Source organism: Balaenoptera musculus, chromosome 11, assembly GCF_009873245.2.
Source record: "Balaenoptera musculus isolate JJ_BM4_2016_0621 chromosome 11, mBalMus1.pri.v3, whole genome shotgun sequence".
NCBI classification, from domain to species: Eukaryota; Metazoa; Chordata; class Mammalia; order Artiodactyla; family Balaenopteridae; genus Balaenoptera; species Balaenoptera musculus.
In genome coordinates, this window is record NC_045795.1 from 82,528,969 (window position 1) to 82,540,998 (window position 12,030).

Sequence of the window (12,030 nt, forward strand, 5' to 3'; positions counted from 1 at the left end):
CAAAGAGGTTTTGTAACCAGCCCAAGTATGAAAGGAGAATGTAAGCTAACCTGGATGCCTGCTGCTTTGTGTGGAGTGAGAATAAATCCTTCTTCTCTGACCCAGGGATCTCATGTCTTCTGCAAGCATCCAGGAAACTGACATGCTATCCTGTTAGCTTGCAAGAAATCTCAGACCCATCACAATTTTTGACACCAGCCCCCAGTTAGTGAGGTGCCCCCTCTACAGAAGATCTGGCTGAAGGCCAGCAGGTAAAAGGGCTCTCAGCATCCCTGGGTCACTCTGTTTTCAGTTTTTGAAGCCTTGTGTGTTAGAAATTTCTTTCTTCTTAAGGTTGGGCTGAAACCCCAGTCTTCATAAAGAAATTCTCTTCATTATAGTCAGCTTTTAGGACAATGAAAAACAAGCCTTTTTCTCTTGTACACGATAAAGCTTCAAACCTTAAGCCACTAATCACATCTCCCTACACATACAAAGCCGTCAATCATTCCTTGAAAATTTCCAGACTCCTTTTCATTTTGGATGCCTCTAAATATGAAAATAGCTACCATTTATTGAGTGTTTACTATGTACTAATCCCTTCACCTACTTTCTTAGCTAATCATTCCAATAACCCCATAAGGTAGGCATGTACATCATTCCATTTTTATAGATAATGAAGCAAATTCAGAGAGGTTAAGTGACCTGGATAAGGTCACACAGCTGGGATGTGGCATAACCAGGGTTATGTTTGACTCCAGACCCCCTATGCTTTGCTGCCTCAAACTCAGTTGTGCTCCAGTTTCTTGGGCCCTTAATACTTTAGACAGAATATATTAAGTAAGAGATTTTACACCAAAACAGAGTATATTAAATAGCAGCTAGGCACCATGGCGTCTGCTGGAATGAAAACACCCCGAACCAGTCATACTTAAAGCTCTCTGGAGAAATGGAACTATTAAAATGAATTTGTAAACCAGCAGCACTCCAGTTCCCAACTCTCTCAGCTATAACAGAAAAGTAGCTATGCTTCTGTTTTCAAAGGGGAAAATTTTAATTTTTGAAGTGTCCAAATATTCCCAGGGATAAATCTCCAGGATGTAGGGTGTTTTGTGTCCCAAACTCATCATGTAACCAGCCAATTAATTTCAAATGACTCTCAAGTTTCTGAACCTATCTGCATCTTTCCACTGTATTACATTTGCTGCCTTCTTGTGGGGAAATGTTACATACGGGGGTGGGGAGGGGCGAGACAGGGAACAAAAGGACAAATTGCTAATTGAAGAAATAATAGAGTTAACTCTGGCTTCCTTTTAAAAGAAGCTAACCTACCAAATGGCCCTCACACCTTTCCTACAGATTGGGGCTACAGAAGCCCATGTCTCCTACTCAATTATTATGTCAGGTAGAATTTTAAAAGCAACAAAGTGGCCTTTTGTGTTTTCTAATTCCTTAAAAATACTACCTCTGGACTCTTGTGAAAGATTATCAATGCCATTTGCCTTAAAGAAGGATTCCTACCACCAATCCTGTGAAAATTAGGTGTGTTTTTGTTTTTTGCACTTGAACTAAAATGAAACTTCGGTCCACACCTAACAATACCCCATCCCATCTGCCCAAATTGGGGGTGGCATCCCACATTCTTCCCCTCCCTCTCTGTCGTAGAGGTATGGGTGGAGATAGGATTGTAAAATATCTCCTTGTTCATACACAACCATCAACAAGCCACTCTCCTAATCTGAACCATTAAAAGCATCCAAAAAGCTTCCAACTAGGGTTTCCTAGGGACACAGTTCCTTAACTGGCCAGCATGAACCACAAAGCTCTTGGGACGGTGTCAGGGGTCCTTCTGGACACTGCACAGAGGCTTCTTCGGTTAACTCTCTGCAACTTGCTCCCGCTCTCAGGCTGTTTCAGATACACCCAAAAATCTGACCAGAGTTTCTCAGGTCTGACCCTTGACTTTGTCACCAGCTGAGCTCAATTCTGGGAAGAAACTCCACGTGGCCACTGCAAGGTCATCAGAGAAATGTACAACACCTCCCTCCCACCGCCATTTCCCTCTCTGTCCATCTCTCTCTCTCTCTCTCTCTCTCTCTCCCTCTCACACACACACACTCACACACACACACACACACATATACACACACATTCACTCACACAGCCTGCTGGAATACACAGCCTTGCTAGAACGGGAGTAGTGGGCAAAGCAAAAGCAGGAAGAAACATCAACAATTGATGGTCAAAGTACTCGGGTGTCCTCAATTTTCAGAGCTTCCACAAATCGACAAGTAAACAATCAATAGAGCCAAGACAAAAACGGATAAAGGATAAGATAGTGCAAAGAAGAACAAATACAAATAGTCCCCCAGCACGCTGAGTCCTTAGTCAAAAAGAGTTGCAAGACAAGACAATCCGACAGCCGTTTTCATTACCACATTTGCAAAACAGTAAGACCTGATAGCACCCAGAGTTGATGAGGGTCTGGGAAAACGGGAGTTATCATACTATTACTGCTGGTGTAAGTATAACTAAGTCCAGAAGTTTTGGAGGGCACTTTGCACTATTAAACCCTTAATGCATTGTGTCAAAGGCTGCAGGATACTCACCAAAAATCATTGTCTCCTCTTTGACGTGGGCCCACAGCTAGGGTATGTTTCCCAGCAGCCCAGGCAGTAAGGTGTGGCCATGGGCCTCAGCTACAGCCAATGGCAGGACAATTCAAGGGATGCAGTCAGCATCTAACCCCGTTCGTCAACACCTCCCAGGTGTATCCTCCATGCCCATTTCCCTTCCAGCTGGCTGGAATGAAGACCACTCTAGAACAACCTTTAAGGCCATGGGCTGAAAACAGTAGAACTCCAATCCACTGTGGTTCCAAAAAGACCACAGTAGAGGAGAACATCCAGCTGACATATAACCCACCCAGCACTCATGAGCAAGAAATACAATTTCTTTTATTTAAGCCATTATGTATATTTACTTGGTCTATGTGTCACAGAAATTAGCCTACTCCCATACATTTACATGCACTTTAATTCAGCAATTTCAATATTAGGAATTCATCTGAAGTCAGGACATATATATTTGTACAAATATGGTAACAAGCTATATGTCCACCAAAATTGGGAGTGATCAAATAACTTAGGGCACATCCATACAATAGATGACTATGCAATCTTACAGAGAGTGATATAGGTCTGCACGCACTCACATGAAAAGACCTCTAAACTTTACTGTTAAATGGGGAAAAAAATCAAGGTACAAAACAGGGTGCACAAAGAGACATCTGTGCATACACACATACTGGTATATACATGCCTTTTTCTAGAAGGATAGGTGTGTGGATACATAAAATCTAAAATAGTATAGAAAATATATAAAATATAGATGACTATATAAAACAATACCCAGAAGGCTATATGAAATTAACAATGTGACTGGGCCAGGGGACACCCAGATATCTGCTTAAACATTATTTCTGTATGTGTCTGTGAAGATGTTTCTGGAAGAGGTTAGCATTTGAGCTGGATGAAGCCAATGGCCCTCCCCATTGTGGGTGAACCTCATCCAATCCCTTGAGGACCTGAATAGAACAGAAAAGCAGAAGAAGGTTGAATTTGTTCTTTGCCTGATTGTTGAGCTGGGACATTGACCATCTCCTGTCCTCTGTGCTCCTGGACCTCAGGCCTTCAGACTCAGGCTGGAATCTACACCATTGCCTCTCTGGCTCTCAGGCCTTTGAACCACATCATTGGTTTTCCTGGGTCTCCAGCTTGCAGACTGCAGGTCATGAGACTTCTCAACCTCCATAGCTGTGTGAGCCAATACCTTCTATCAATAATAAATTGGTTGTGTTGGTTCTGTTTCTCTGGAGAACCCTAATAGTCAACAAAAAGTTAAAAGCCTATCTTTTCACACCTGCCTATTATTTTCTGGAATTTTTACCACCAGGAGAAAACTACATAATTGATCACAGGGTGACAAATGGGCAAAATCAGCCTATTAATAAATATTCATTTAGCACCCATTACATTCCAGGCATCAAGGACACAGCTTAAGAAACCTGCGAGGGAATAAGACTTCACAGTAGGATTCAGGAGCCCTCATCTGCGGTTATGCAAAGGGTACAGGCAGGCCTCAGGGATTTTGCCAATTTGATTCCAGACCCGCGCAATAAAGTGAATATCGCAATAAAGCAAGACGTGAATTTTTTGGTTTCCTAGTGCATATAAAAGTTATGTTTATACTATACTGTAGTCAATTAAGTATGCAATAGGATTATGTCTGAAAAAACAATACACATACCTTAATTTTAAAATATTTCATAGCTGTAAATGCTACCCATCATCTGAAACTTCAACGAGCCATAATATTTTTGCAAGGGTCACATCAAAGATCACGGATCACAGATCACCACAACGAATAGAGTAAAAATGGAAAAGTTTGAAATACTGCAAAGATCACCAAAATGTGACACAGAGACATGAAGTGAGCAAATGCTGTTGGAAAAATGGCACCAAAAGACGCTGGATTCGTAAAAAATGCAAAGTCTGCAAAGTGTAAGAAAGAAGCTAAGTGCAATAAAATGAGGCATGCCTGTACTTCAATAAAACGAGGCATGTCTGTACTTCTGTACTTCTGTGAAGATGGTTCTTCATGCAGCCTGCAGCCCCAGTGAGAGAACAGAGCCCCTTGTGGGCAGGAACCAGTCCTGATTGCTTTGATGGTTGTTAAGATAAGGGGTGAGAAGGACTTAAATTCCAAAAACGAAAGCAGGAAGAATCCTCTAAAAGTCAAAGAGAAACCAAAAATGGGCTGAGAATCCAAATAAAATCACCTAGAAATTCTAGGATGAAAATTTCATTTCTTGAGCAAAACTTGCCAAGACTTCTCACCCTCCCTGTTGCAGGAGAGTCTTTGCTTATATGGAAGACACTGCATCTCTTGTGTACACAATTCTAATCTTAATTTAGATTTATCCCTACTGTTCCACGTTTTCCACATGTAAAGGGTTATGGTATGAAATGAGGATTGCCACAAAGATTTAAAAGTGAAGGTTCACATAAAGACTACCAATGTCACGGGGTGGGGGGCTGGTGGGATAAATTGGGAGATTGGGATTGACATATATACACTAATATGTATAAAACAGACAACTAATAAAAAAATAGGTAATTAACAGTAACCTGCTGTATAGCACAGGGAACTCTACCCAATACTCTGTAATGGCCTGTATGGGAAAAGAATCTAAAAAAAGAATGGATATATGTATATGTATAACAGATTCACTTTGCTCTACACCTGAAACTAACACAACATTGTAAATCAACTATATTCCAATAAAAATTTTTTAAAAAGAAGAAGAAAAAAAAAAGACTACCAGTGTATATACCTTGGGTGTGGAGGGGTGATAAAAATAAGTAATCTAACCTGGAAGAAAAAAAATCAAAGTATAATGCCTTTTAATAAATGAATATTGAAAAGAAAGAAAAATTGAAGGTTCAGTCGTGTCCCCTGTTTCCTCCAAGTTTCATCATTTTTCATCATAATCTCTCTGAAATCTGGAAATGTGCTGGTGATAACCCCCCACCCCGAAATGCTTTGCTTCTTTACTAGCCTGACTCTCTACCTGCACCCAAGAAAAGAGATGTGTATCAAACAGATAAGACTGATGACTTCAAATGCTCTATCCTTGAGGGCAAGCTCATCAAAATATACACAGCACAATAACCAAGCAGCCCTGGGCACTTTCACAGCAGCCAAATGGTATTGATTTTATGCTGATTCATTAAAATTTCAATCATTAACTTTCTTGTCTTCTTGACACTGTTGCTTAAGGACAACTGAGTCATGAGAGAGTTTAAAAACTTAAGCCTAGGACTTCCCTGGTGGCGCAGTGGTTAAGAATCCGCCTGCCAATGCAGGCGACACAGGTTCGAGCCCTGGTCCAGGAAGATCCCACATGCCGCGGAGCGACTAAGCCTGTGCGCCACAACTACTGAGCCTGAGCTCTAGAGCCTGCGAGCCACAACTACTGAGCCCACGGGCCACAACTACTGAAGCCCGTGTGCCTAGAGGCCGTGCTCCGCAACAAGAGAAGCCATCGCAATGAGAAGCCCGCGCACCGCAATGAAGAGTAGCCCCCTGCTGACTGCAACTAGAGAAAGCCCACGCACAGCAACGAAGACCCAACGCAGCCAAAAATAAAAAAATTAAATTAAATTTAAAAATTAAAAAAATAATAAAATAAAATGTGGGCTTTGGTGTTTGAAAGGGTTTTATTAATTGATCTCAGTGGCGCATAACGAGCTTAAAGAGCTTACCTGCGTGTCCCCGGAGGTGCTGGCTGGAGGCAGACATCACCTTACAGCACACCATTAACACATAGGCCAGAAAGAGCCAGTGAGACAGCAAGACCGACCTAGCACAGACTCTCATCCTGGAAAGAAAGCAGGACGCAGTTAGTGAGGGCTGAGTGACGCGAGGCTTTTCAGCAAACACCATCCTGAGGAGGTGGGGAAAGCAGTGGAAGATGCTCGATGATGGACTTCTTCCCCCACAAGGAAACTGAAGGCCAATCAAACCTTATTTGCACTGTGCATTCACTCAATTTTCAATAGATACCTTTTTTTCTTTAACATCTTTATTGGAGTATAATTGCTTTACAGTGTTGTGTTAGTTTCTGCTGTATAACAAAGTGAATTAGCTATGTGCATACGTATATCCCCATATCCCCTCCCTCTTGCGTCTCCCCCCCACCCTCCCTATTCCACCCCTCTAGGTGGTCACAAAGCACTGAGCTGATCTCCCTGTGTAAAAGTTTTCCAAGTCAGCTACATGCCTCGGTGAGAAGTCTATTTATGAATCCCTAGAGTGTAGCCTGAGTGGCCCTGATAGAACATGGGGGTTATATACTATTTTATAGCATGAAATTTAAAAAGCGACATACTTAGAGCTGGATTCTAATAGAAGATATGTGGTTTCCGCATCTGAAAGAAACCACAGAAATTTTCACACCAGGCTCGAGAGATTTCCCCTGGTTTCTCTGACTGTTTATTAATGCCCTCTGCCCAGAAGACTGGCTGACTAGTTTATTAATCCAATTTCAAAGTTTGATGGGAATATGAGCAAGTAAGGTGAATATAGAAACAACTTCATATAGATATCAACAGATAAATGGATAAAGAAGATGTGAGATAGATATGATGAAATATTATTCAACAATGAGAAAAAAGGACATTTTGCCATATACAAAATTTTAGATGGACCTTGAGGGCATTATTGCTAAGTGAAATAAGTCAGATAAAGACAAATACTGTATGATCTCACTTACATGTGGAATCTAAAAAAGACAAACTCAGAGAAACAGGTTAAGTAGCATGGTGGTTACCAAGGGTTGAGGGTGAGGGAAATGGGTAGATATTAGTCAAAGGTCAAATATTTCAGTTACATGATTAACAAGTTTGGGGATCTAATGTATAGCATGGTGATTATAGTTAATAATACTATATCATATACTTGAATGTTGCTAAGAAAAATGTTCTCACCACCAAAAAAAAAAAAAAAGGTAACTATGTGATAGTAGGAAGGTGGTAGCTGATACTATGCTGAGAATCATTTTGCAATTGACAAACATATTAAATCAACACATTGTGCACCTTAAACATACACAGTGTTATGTGTCAACTGCATCTCAATAAACCTGGGAAAATAAACTTCACCTCCTATGAATGGACAATACCCAAACAGTTGCTCAAAGACAATTCAGTTCACAGATATAGTTGTGTGGTCTATTCTAAAACAACCCCTCCTCCCAAAAAAGAGTAAGTAAAAAGAAAATAGCCAGTATGCCTTCCACCCCCCTCCCTAACTTTCTGCCCTTCTTGATACTATAGGGAAATTAGATAGCACTTGATTAACCTTTATGTTTGCTTTTTTTTTTTTTATGAACTTTTTCAAGCAAGAGTCAGAGCTCTTGGCGTTTGAAACTCCAGTGATACTAGGTTCTGCCTGGTACATGTCTCATGGTATTTAGGATAAAAGATCCACCAAAGAGGATCAAAGGAACCCCCTTTTCATGTACACAAGATGTATAAACACTCATGGGCAGACGATAAAGACATAGCCCACGGGGATGGATCCCTGTTTGGGTAACACTAGAGGCAAAGCTTGTGAGGAAATCCTGGAAGGAAGGGTCTAGCCACCCTATGGCTGTCAGCTGCCCAGTGCCTCGACCAGAACCGTGACTCCATGCTCAAGGGAAGGCACAGCCTTGGGGACCTGGTGCCCACATCACACTCTGGGAAGTAGGCTGTGGCCTCTCACAAGTTAAACAAATCCATCTTGTTGAAAGATCTCGTATTGCTCCCTGATTTGAGACTCAATCTGCCTTTGAAGCAACCGCAGTAAGACAAGATTCTAAGATTATCTTTGAAGAGCATGGTGTTAAAAGGGACTCAAAGCTTGACATCTTTTTGCCCCTTGCCTTGGAAACCCTGAAAATTTTAAACTGACATGGAAGCATAGGGTCTCTTTGCTTTGAAGGGCCTGCACATGCCTTAATTTTACAAAGCATGTCTTCTATCTCCCCCACCTCGGCACACACACATGGTAAGTAGAAACCCTAGGATCAGTTTGAAAGGTGGCAAAGAATATACACGTCAGCCTATGTGAGCTTGAGGTGCTATTATTTAATTATATTTTCACTTCAGGAAATTGATTATTAATTTATTACTAACAGGGAAAGCACGGAGGTTCAGAATTCCATATTTGCTGAATTTTTGAATGAGGTGCTCTATCTCACCGATACTGTTTTAAAATTTCTGTTGTTAACCCCAATATCAGTTATTGATCTAATTGTTACAAAGGCTTATCCCTCTTACTCAAGGATCAAAAATTCAAATATCTCCAAATAAATGTGTAGGCTGCCTGGGTCAAAAGCACTGGTGAACAGTAGGGAGTGTAGAGACCTGTCTAGGAGCAGCTGCTCCAAGTGATGCCAGGAACGACTTTTAAAGAAAAGCCGTTTTCTGATATGCAGTCTACACGCTTTATATGTCAGCAAGTAATTCCATTTTCTTTGTTTTAAAAACACAGTGCAGAGCTTCCCTGGCGGAGCAGTGGTTGAGAATCTGCCTGCCAATGCAGGGGACACGGGTTCGAGCCCTGGTCCGGGAAGATCTCACATGCCTTGGAGCAACTAAGCCTGTGCGCCACAGCTACTGAGCCTACGCTCTAGAGTCCGCGAGCCGCAACTACTGAGCCCGTGTGCCACAACTACTGAAGCCCGCGTGCCTGGAGCCCACGCTCTGCAACAAGACAAGCCACCACAATCAGAAGCCCACGCACCGCAACAAAGAGTAGCCCCTGCTCGCCGCAACTAGAGAAAGCCTGCGTGCAGCAACGAAGACTCAACGCAGCCAAAAATAAAAATAAATAAATAAATAGATTTTAAAATAAATTAAAAAAAAAAAAACACAGTGCAGACTGAACAAAACACATTTGCAAGCTGGATCAGGTACCCCAGTTTCCAGTTTGTAGCAGTTAGTGGCCCAAAAAGCAAAATTTCAAGGAGTCTGATGAATGGAGTACTAGTTTTCTATTGCTGTATAACAAATCTGCCAAGTTTAACAGTTTAAAACAACGGGTCTCCTCCTGGCTTCTTAGCTTTTCTATCCTCCACTTTTTCCTGCTTGGTGGGTTGGCTCCCCTCCCTCTAACCACAGGGCCCCCCCAATTTCGAGTCTCTAAATTCAGACTCGGTCTTTCAGGTGAGCTATAATCCCTCCCACCTAAACTATAAGTGAAATTCAGTTTCCATGCGTTTATCAGTCACTGCATCACCTAAACTTGTCTGAATGGAGTTTACCAGATCTGGAGAGCATATCTGAGATGATCTGAGTCTCAAAGGTTGGTTACCCTGGGAAGCCAACTGTGAGATGGAAATTGATGAGCAGGGGGTTATTTAAAGGATGCCCTAGGGAGAATCGCCTGTGGAAGGGGAGGGGCGAGAAGAAGGCAGGACAGAAGGAGGAAACGGCCTCAGATAACCCTATGGAGAGTTCCAAAGCTGAGATACCCCTTTCTCCACGGTACCAAGTTGGAGCGAGGGGCCAGGCCTTTATACTTGGACATAAGGGAAAATCTTAAATCTTCAGCAAGGAGGCTCTTTGTTTTGTTTGTTTGTTTGTTTGTTTTTGGCCACACCACGTGGCAGGTGGGATCTTAGTTCCCTGACCAGGGATCGAACCTGCGCCCCCTGCATTGGAAGTGTGGAGTCTTAACCACTGGATCGTTGGGCGAGTCCCCCAGCAAGAAGGAGGCTCTGAATTGAGGACAATTCAAAGAAGCTGTAGGCCAGCTTCTGCAACACTTCCAACAGCTGAGGGACTGAATCCTTCATTCCCGAAGGGGGTTCTGGGCAGTGCATCACACTCTACTGCTGTCCATCTTCAGACGGAAGATCCTAGGGCATATGCATAATTTACCTGGTGGGGCTGTGAGAATCGGCCTCAAGAGAAGACTCATCCTCTGAGGTAGAAAAGCCTGTGCCATGCTCACTAAAATGTCATGGGAAGAGGTTTCAAATATAAACTCTATGCCAGCCTGGGCCTGTTTTGCCCTCAGAACCATTCTTTCCCCTTCCCCTGGGTGACACCTATACATTGCATTTCCCAGCCACCTGAATCACCTGGCTCCTGGCTCGGTTTAACCAGTAGGAGACCCTGGCTGGAGCCTGGAGGGTGGAAGGGAAAGGGCAGGGTATTTCTCCCCCCCCACTTCTCTGTCTTGGTAGGTTCTATGGAGTGGCCATTTCTCCTCCACAGTGTCAATTTCCAAGAGAAGGGCCCACTGTGGATCCAGCTCCCACTGAAGGTCCCTTCCCCTAAGCACTGGTCAGCAGTACTGCCTTCCTATGTCCCACCAGCCTCAGGATGGCAGAAGCTTCCTGCTGTTGCTGATCTCTGGGCTGCCTCTGTATCCTCTGCTTGACATCTCTGACTCTCCCATCACATGTGTAACCAGCTCCCTGAATTCACTTCCCTCTGTTCCACATTATCAGGATGGTTTCTGTTTTCCTGGTTGGATCCCAACAGCAAACCCCAAATCAAAAGTCTCAAGGGCCACTGTTCCAAACCTCGGGTGATCATTCCTGATCTAACTTCTTCTTCATGGACAATTCTACGTACCGGTGCGGGGTGAATAGTTACAAGTTCCCAGTGCCTAAAACAAGTATTTACTTAACAATAGCTATGATTCCCCAGAGAAATGCCTATGGATAAGGGGGTAGCTATTGAGCAGTGATTCTTTATTTCATTCAATAATCTAGGACCCCCTCCCCCAGTAAAATGATTTCTCACCTACTACATCTACTGTGATACCTCAATTTCTTCTACATTGAACAATTTTGCCCAAATGTAAAGCAAAATTGGTTTACCTTAAAAATGTCACCATTTACCCTGCTGAATAGCTGAAACACTGCTTTACAAACTGAAATAATTTCAAAGATGAGAGCTAAAATTTTTTAAACTCCCCAAATTCCCAAAAATTCAACGTAAAAAGAAAGCTTTTATAAAGGATCATCAACTCTAAGATACTCAGTTTGGCTAAATTCTTTATGCTTCGTAAAGATATCATCTCTAGGTATGTGTTAAAATCATTTTACCTTGGAGACTTCATAAGATTTGGTTCCAGTCAAACACAATTATTCCAGCATGTATTTCAGAGTGACTCCAAATTCCCATTGGTAGCTAGGACCAATTCTGCAGTTCCAAAAAATTATCTTAGCTTGGAAGACCTATTTGAAAAAACAAAAAAGACAGGAAGCCATTAGCATGTTAATGTTGAAATGATGCAGATTTCCAGTAGCAAAACTGTGGGTTTTTTACAATGCCGCCTGCATTTTCAGGCAAGCGGTAGACAGCCAAACACATCCACGTTTGTAAAGTGTCCTAATAGACGGAGGGGAAGCGAGGAAGATACAGAATTCTACACTTATTAACTAGTCACATATTAGTTAACATAATATAGTTTTAAAGTAGAAGTTCC

The 12,030-nt window shown here is 42.3% G+C and overlaps 1 protein-coding gene across 1 annotated transcript in view; it reads right to left on the reverse strand.

Moving 5' to 3' along the window:
* TAFA4 (TAFA chemokine like family member 4) overlaps window positions 1-11,661 on the reverse strand; it is a 124,646-nt gene extending 112,985 nt beyond the window's left edge. Inside the window, exons 1-2 of the mRNA XM_036870185.1 lie at window positions 11,648-11,661; window positions 6,306-6,421 (exon numbers count right to left, since the gene is read on the reverse strand). Coding sequence (XP_036726080.1) covers window positions 6,306-6,421; window positions 11,648-11,661 — 130 coding nt within the window. The remainder of the gene's footprint in view (window positions 1-6,305; window positions 6,422-11,647) is intronic.
* Window positions 11,662-12,030: the final 369 nt, after the last annotated feature.